This window comes from Polypterus senegalus, chromosome 1, assembly GCF_016835505.1.
Source record: "Polypterus senegalus isolate Bchr_013 chromosome 1, ASM1683550v1, whole genome shotgun sequence".
In the NCBI taxonomy this organism is placed as follows: domain Eukaryota; kingdom Metazoa; phylum Chordata; class Cladistia; order Polypteriformes; family Polypteridae; genus Polypterus; species Polypterus senegalus.
Genome location: NC_053154.1, coordinates 337,518,175 through 337,526,930, shown reverse-complemented (window position 1 = coordinate 337,526,930; position 8,756 = coordinate 337,518,175). Strand labels below are relative to the sequence as shown.

At 41.0% G+C, this 8,756-nt stretch overlaps 1 protein-coding gene across 2 annotated transcripts in view; it reads right to left on the bottom strand.

Moving 5' to 3' along the window:
- ext2 (exostosin glycosyltransferase 2) overlaps window positions 1-8,756 on the bottom strand; it is a 287,961-nt gene that overhangs the window by 138,328 nt on the left and 140,877 nt on the right. For both annotated transcript variants that reach the window (XM_039739082.1, XM_039739091.1), the window contains exon 9: window positions 5,730-5,861. In XM_039739082.1, coding sequence (XP_039595016.1) covers window positions 5,730-5,861 — 132 coding nt within the window. The remainder of the gene's footprint in view (window positions 1-5,729; window positions 5,862-8,756) is intronic.

Genomic DNA, 8,756 nt, shown 5'->3' with positions numbered 1-8,756 from the left:
GTTTAGTTGCAGTTATTACTGCAAAGGGGGGTCACGCCAGATTACTGAAAGCAAAGGTTCACATACTTTTGCCACTCACAAATATGTAACATTCAATTATTTTCCTTAATAAATAAATGACCAAGTATAATATTTTTGTCTCATTTGTTTAACTGGTTTCTCTTTATCTACTTTTAGGACTTGAGTGAAAATCTGATGATGTTTTAGGTCATATTTATGCAGAAATATAAAAACTTCTAAAGGGTTCACAAACTTTCAAGCACAACTGTACGGCCAGTACCAATTTATTTATTATTATTTGTTTTGTTTTTTTACAGCAGTGTACTTATCGGTGCACATCTGCTGGCTTCACCAACACCTCTTCCAGTAGCAACCCTAGATGGTCTCCCATCTAAATACTGGCCAGGCCCAAACATGCTAAGCTTCAGGTTTGTTACCTGTTCTGAAGTAGAAACTTAAGAAATCTGACAAGCGACAGGAGACCTTTCAGTCCGTCAAGCCCATTTGTTTAGCTAAAAGCTAAGGTGTCTGAATGTCTCATTCAGATTCTACTTAAAAGTTTTTCAAGGTTTCTGCTTCAACTCCATGTTGTTTCTTAGAGAACCCACAACTCTTTTCATAAAGAAGTGCACTGAGGACTAATTTCCACTGATGTCCTCCAGTATGTGATTCACTGTTCACCTGAAAGGATCCTGCTGGATCTACTTTATCAACGGATTTTAAATACCTGGTTGAAGTCCTCAGTCTTTAGGTCCTTCAGAGCAGGACATGACTAAGTTCTGGGATGCACTTGGTTGATCTCCTCTGTACAGCTTCAAGTGCTGCTCTGTTTTTCTTATAGCGTTTAGACCAGGACTGCACACAGGACTCCAGATGCGGTCTTAGTTTGAGCATAATGTCCCTTGACTTAAATTCATCAGTTTACATTTTATTTACAGGTGATATGGCTTGTTTTGATATTTTTTAAAAGTAAATCTAAAGCTTACTTCAAGTAAACAGTCATTTTCTTCATTTTGGGGGTGAGCTAAGTGAGACGTTATTAACATCAAACCAACACGGCCCAGAGCTGCAACTCCCAGTTAAGACAATGGATAACAGAAGTGTGCCACGTACAGGGTGAAGCAGGCTAAAACAAAAGGAAACGCCCAAACAACGGCCTTCATGTGAATTCACCGAGTAATTTATAATATCATAATATGTTTATAAAATTTATTTTCAGGGACTCGCCCAAATTTATGATTTTTGAGGCTTTCAAGGAGTTCTAAAGGGTTAATCAATGACCGTCCCGACACAGCCAGCAATTTCATTTCTAAATGAGTTTATATTGTGCAGAGTGTCAGGTCCCAGGTTGGTATTCTACTCAGTGGTACACTCGGTGGGGGAGTATGGAGTGTGTCAAAGAGGGTCCCGCTAGGCACCAGGCCATAGTCAACACTTCAACACCTGGAAAGTGGACAGCAGCCTCCGTCATATCAAAAAGACTTAGACGCAAAGTTAATCAAAGGCACAGGAGATCAAAACACTGCACAATGCAGCTTCACAAAGAAATTATATTTTTGATAAGCAGGAAAATGAGAATGATTAGATAATCTAGTGCTGCATACATTTTATATGACCCTGTAACACACAGCTTATTTCAAAAATGGCTAAGTAGAATAAAATAGTATTGAACGCATCTATGTAGGAGTAAAGCCAAAAAGGCTTTGGGGTGGGGGGGAATGTTTTAAGGAAAAAAACAGGGAGGCTGCCGCTTCATAATAATTAATAACTCAGGCAACGCCAATGTGCAAGAGTCAGTTTGTCTGTGGATTTCTAAAGCTGTGATAACCACAGAGTGATGGCTGCCATAAATATTCCCTTTACTTGAGTCGTATCAGTTAACCCGGTTCACTGCATGGAAACCAGACAAATGGCAAACAGGCACGCAGAAGAGAGATCACTTGCAGCGCTGGCACAAGAACACTGGCACAACACGTCAAAAAACAACAAAAGGAGAACGTTAAGCATCAATGGGGAGGGGACTGTAAGGGATTCTTAGCCGCAACATCCCCTCCCTCGCTGTTAAGATACAAGGAGCATACAGAGTCTGCTGCTACCATTTCATCAACTTTCTCAAACACTTTTATCAGTACAGAGACACAGGAAGTCTGGGCCTATCCCAATATTCCAGGAATGCATACATAATCCTTTAATGGCTCCAGGAAACAAAGACATAAAAAGCAATCTGATGGACAGGAGAACTCCTCTCAGATACCAACAAGACTAAATGTCCCAACTATAAAGGCGGTGGCTGCTTGCCTCCATTTTCTTCAGTCATTTTCTGAACTTGCTTATTTGAGTTCCAAGTCATGAGGAGTCAACGACCACCCTAAGTTTCTGAATAGGACCATAGGACCGTTCACAGTGAGGGGCTGAGACTCAAGCAGTTTTTCTGTACAGGTTAAGCAGGAGAATACTGGAGATCGTTAGCAAGGATTGTACTTTTAAGTAATTTGATCTTTTCTACAGCACTACCAGTTCTAAACTAACAAATTAAAGTTCAAAGCCTGAATCATTTCTCCTAAGTAATGACATGCAGAGCTAATTGTCTGAGTAGCTCTCCTTTGTTGAGACAAAGTTCAGATGCTACGCTGTGCATGCAACCCATTACACGACATACACGCTGTATAGCACTAGTGAGGCCTCACCTGGAGTACTATGGGCAGTTTTGGTCTCCATATTACAAAGACGACAAAGCAATGCTGGAGAAAGTCCAGACAAGAGCAACTAGGCTGATCCAGGGACTAAGAGGTGGAGTAAGCTGGAGCATCGCCTCACAAGCTGACACAATAATGCTCTGAGGCAGCTCATCATCCATTAGGCATTAGTTCAAGGGTGTTGAACTCCAGGCCTGGAGGACTGCAGTGGCTGCAGGTTTTTATTCTAACCCTAACCCTAACCAGTGAGCAGTTTTCACAGCTAATTAACTTCTTTTTCCCTTTCATTTTATTAGCCCTGTTTTAAGGATTCAGTCCACAGAATTGATTTGTTTCTTCATCAAATGGCAGCCAAACAGAAATGAGATGTGAAACGGCCAACCGATTACCAGCTAAACTGAGGATTCAAACTCCAGCCAATTTCTCTCCAACCAGTTCCTTAATTAGAGACCAATTCTTGCTGTTAATTAAACCCGTTATTTAATTCCGTGGCTTGTTGCTGCTCTCATTCTGCCACAGCAGACATTTCGAAAACGGTTGTTTTTCTGTTCTTTCTAAGAGTACCGTCAAAATGTTTTGGTGACCTGACAGATCATCCTTACCAAGACAATCACCTCTCTTTAATTTCAGATATTGTGTGATGGGCACAGGGGAGCTGATCACGTGGTGTCTTGTTTTGTGTCTCATTATTGTTTGGGTGCTAATTAAAGAAAAAGAAACGGCTATGGGGCCTGAGTCAAGTTAATTAAAAGAAGTAATCAGCAGCAAAAACTGGTAACTAAGTAAGAAGATGGTAAGAATGAAAACCTGCAGCCACTGTGGCACCCAAGGCCTGGAGTTCAACACCCCTTCTGAGCACCCTTCAGGACATTCAGACTGACACTCTGTGCATCTTTCAGTTTAATTCATTGTTGTATGGAATTCTTCATGGAGTACAGGCTCAGAGTACCTACAGCTAAAATCTAATAATCCTAGAACTTTTAACATATAGAAAAAAAAAATAAAGTTAAACAAAAAGGAAACTTGATAATTAACAAACAAATCAACACAGCACAAAACCAGGCGGCACATCAAAATTGTGCCAAAAAGAAGAGTAAGTAGGTGTGCACATTTGTTGCCGTGCTCTTTTGTTGATGGCAACCAAAGATCTGTTAATAGAATTACTGAGATGTGGCTAACTGACAATGGAGGAAAGGAAAACTAAATTTACTTCAAAAAGAAAATAAAGCTTTTTAGGGGGTCCATGATCAGTTATAAGAGTCAAAGTTACAGTCCTGATGACCAACCTGAACGTTCTCCAATATCAGAAGTATGTCCCTGACAGTATATTAAAAATTAGACTGAATCTCACAGACTCCTGATACTTTTTTAAAATGTGTTTGAGATTGTTAAACACATCAAAAATTCGACAACAAAAAGGTAAAGATGTTCATTTTGTTTAAAAGCAATCTAATCAGAGTATGAAGTCCGTCTAAAATGGGGGTCTCCAACCTTTTTTCCCTCTGACAAAATTCATTTTACAAAATGAAAATGGCAGAGAGCTCCTGTTTTCTAGCGTTGATTCTCATCGCTTATTTCAACCCCAAACAAACTGAATGCACTTGTTTTGCCTGAACATTTACAAAATGTTGGTGTCCACAACTCACATGTTGCATTAAAACATCACAAAAAATATTTAGTTCACCTGCAAGTGCATTTTGTGCGTCTGTATCCCTTTTCTAGTGTAGCTCACACTATTGAATTAAAACATGAATGCTGTCAAAACATCCATCCATCCATTTTCCAACCCGCTGAATCCGAATACAGGGTCACGGGGGTCTGCTGGAGCCAATCCCAGCCAACACAGGGCACAAGGCAGGAACCAATCCTGGGCAGGGTGCCAACACACCGCAGAACACACACAAACACACCCACACACCAAGCACACCCTAGGGCCAATTTAGAATCGCCAATCCACCTAACCTGCATGTCTTTGGATTGTGGGAGGAAACCGGAGCCGGAGGAAACCCACGCAGACACGGGGAGAACATGCAAACTCCACGCAGGGAGGACCAGGGAAGCGAACCCAGGTCTCCTGCTGTCAAAACAAAACAATGCAATTCCAAATCCACAGATATGACTTCTTCATTTGTCATTTTGTCACATGTCACTGTGTCTCTTTATTCACAGGTCCAGTCGCATGTGTGATTTGTTGTTTAGTTAGTCAGATGACTGGCACGGAGGCGTATGGTGACGTGGAGCCACTTAGGTTCACTCTGATGGAGTCATTTAAATGTTCACCCATCAGTCTTGTTCTCAACTTTGATTTTGTGACATTCACGTCAGACAAGGCTGACTCAAACAGATATGGAGACCCAAACAAAGCAGACATTTTCAGAGTTACTTAGTGAAGATTTTTATGGTTATCTGGCTCTACTAAGCTCCAGAAATGCTGAGAATAATATATAATATATATAATATATAAAATCCAATGTCTGTATGGCTGTCAGCTTTTCACAAGAGAACAACTTAACAGATTTAGATCGGGTTTTTATCTATAATCAGCTTGAACATTCCAGTTGAATTTCCAACTTCTCTCATTTCGCTTTGTATCAGAGTTCGCTTGCGGTACTGATTTATTGGCTCGAATCTAAGAAACACGCAGCGGGCAGAGGGAAGGGGGCCAGGTACCTTCTCACTCACGCTGCAGCCTTGGGGCATGTTTCTTATTCTTGCTTAACTAGTGAACGAGAGAACAATTTAATTCAACTTTGATATTTAAAATAAAGTGTTACTTAGGTCTTGATGAGTTTGAGTCTGGATATTCTTTTAAGTGTATGCCACATTGAAAAGATAGGTTGCAATTCAGATTGTGGATCGTGATTTTGTGTTAAAAGGATCGTGATATGATTTTGTAGAAAAATCACCCACCCGTAATTTGACTAATCAAGGTTTCAAATGTATATAGGACTCATTACCCTTTGGTGAGCTACCGGTAGCTCACGAGTGACGTGTCGGAGACCCCTGGTCTAAAAGCTTGCTTCCATTACTTACCACAGAAGGAGGGTCATTCCACTCTTCATAGGAACGGGCAGCATACGGGTATATGCGGTCATTGATGATCTGCAGTGTTGTCATGACAATGTTTTTCATGGAGCGAAAATACGCCTCCCAGAACCAGCGGGCCTGTAAAGATGAGGGAAACATTTGTTTATTTCTACAGTAAAAAGGTTATTTGTTTTATAACATCAATAGTGTAAACAGTTATATGAAGCACAATCACTAAATGGTTGCATTTTGTAGCAGAAACATGAAATACTTAATTGCGCGTCTAAGTAACATACATGTTGTACAAGTATGACCAATGACAAAATCTGGACAAATGAGACACTTGAATGCTGTTCAGACTGCTAAGCTAAAATACTCCCCTATGCAACTAGAGCCTTAACTTCCAAACAGAGAGATCCCAGATAATCTGCATCGGAATCACAATCTCCAGCACCATCAAGCTGAACAATGATGAACACACAAAGCACCCCCCCAAACCCCCACACAGGGCTACTCAGCTCAATTGAGACAGTAAAGTTGTATAGAGCTCTAACTCCATCATTTCATTTGCTGACAGCACAACAGTAATGGGTCTCATCAAGGACGGGGATGAGCCATCTTACAGAATGGAGATGTGATGATTGGAGGACAGCGTTACGGATTCGCCCACCAGTTTGGGGCTTGCACATTCTAGCACAGCTCTGTGAGGGTTTGTCTCCAGGTATTCCAGTTTTCCACCAACTTTCCAGTCATCTACATGCTCCAAAGAGTCTAATCCCACTTGGATAAAGCCATACAGTGGAATCTCGGTTCACGACCATAATTCGTTCCAAAACTCTGGTCGTGACCCGAAGCAATTTCCACCATAGGATTGTATGTAAATACAATTAATCCGTGCCAGACCGTACGAACTGTATGTAAATATATATTTTTTTAGTTTTTAAGCACAAATATGGTTAATTATACCATAGAAAGTGTAAAAGTAAACCAAATGTAAAAACATTGAATAACACTGAGAAAACCTTGAACAAAAGAGAAAACTAACACTGCAATAGTTTGCGCTATAGTGCTAGGAACCGCTCGTTAAAAACACTTTTTTTTTTTTTTTTAAGCGCAAGGAAAAAATGAACCTTTAAAAAATCCATAATTTAATAAACCACCAAGAAAAGTAACATTCCCACAATGCACGCTATGAACCGATCGCTGTAAACAGAACTGAAAACAAAAACAAGCCTTTTCTACCTTATGCGTCCAGCCTTCCCTCTCTTTCGTGTGTGCGTGTGTCACTTTCGTGAACCTGGAGTGCCTGTGTGTGTGCCTCTGTCTCGTGCACCTGTGTGTGTGTGTGTGTGTGTGTGTGTGTGTGTGTGTGTGTGTGCGCGCCTTTGTCTCGTGTGTGTGTGTCGCGCTCTCTCTCTCTTGCTCGCTCGCTGCACAGGAAATGCACAAGGGAGAGACTGAACATGTACAAAAGTGAAGCTGGCTTGTTCGTATACCGAGTGTGTGGTCGTGAACCGAGGCAAAAGTTTGGCAAACTTTTTGGTCGTAAACCGAGTTGTACGTGTACCGAGATGTTCGTGAACCAAGGTTCCACTGTAGTTGGGTTATGCTCTTTGACTTTTTCCATGCTTTTAACACCATTCTGCCTCATCAACCGGGGAAAAAGGTCAAGGCTTTGAATCTCGATGCTTCCACAATCTCCTGCATCATAAACTACCTGAACAACAGACAGCAGTTTGTGAGGCTGTGTCAGAAATGGTGGTAAATACTGAAGCGCCTCAGGGAACGGTCATGTCTCCCTTCTTGTTCACCCCTCTACACAACACAGACGTCCAGCACAATACCAGCACTTGCCAACTACAGAACTTTTCAAAAGACTCCTCCATCATAGGCTGCATTAATAATGAAGATGAGTCAGAGTGCAGAAATGTTGTGGAGAACTTTGTCTTGTCTTGTCTTGCAAGACAGCAACAGCAAGACTAAACAGATGATGGTAGGCTTTAGGCATGGCAAAGAGCCTCTAAGACCAGTCACCATTTAGGGCAGGGGTGCCCACATTTTTTCAGCTTGCAAGCTACTTTTAAAATGACAAGATCAAAATGATCTACCTACATTAAAAATGCTACTCTTACTCCGCTACATTGGGCAACACTCGACTCGTTACTTTGTTTCAATTAGATAAAGTCTGACAGACAATTTTCAATCTGCTCTGTAGCGTATGCTGTCAAGTTGCACAAACACCTTCCATTGCGTCTCCAGCTCTGATGCGAGGTGTTAGATGTTCCCAAATCAAGGCGCTGCAGCTTTGAGGACAGATGTTGCATTTTTCGTTTGAAAGCATTAACTGAGCTAATCATATTGACCACATGGTTTTCTCTTTTCCTTGCAGCTGTAAATTAAGCTCATTCAACATGTTGGTCAGATTGGAAAAAAATGCCAAGTCTATCGGCCATTGATCGTTATTAAGTTGCTTGTATTCTGCATGTTTAATGACAAGGAGAAATTCCTTTTTCTCCAGCCAGGGTTCTTGAAATCTTGAAATTTCTCCCTAGCCATCTGCCTCAATGAAGGCATCTTTTATCATCTCTCCATCTTGGAAGGATTTCTTTGGCTTAATGATCGAGTGACTCGCCCAGAACGATGCTTCGGTGCGTCTGTCTTTGCTTTTGAATTCAGCCGAGTGAAAAATGACGGCTGTCCAATTAACTGCGATTTTAGTTCCCTCTCCTTTCTCTTTCTCAGATCGCTTTTCAGAAAGAAGTCCGTTTCGTAGTTTTTATGAACAGTTTGAAAGTTCATTTCCACATTTTCCTTCTTTGGAATAGCAATGATAGATTAACAGATGAGACAAACGCACTTCGATTGTGACAATTCCACATCCAGCCCATAAACAACAATTTTTTTTTTTTTAAAAATCCCTTCTTTAGTCAATATAAATTGGAAGGCTAACTAGATCACATAGATAGCCGGAGTTTTGCAGTAATTCGCACATTTGATCATGCGTGCGGGATGACCGGTGTGTTAGAAGAAAAG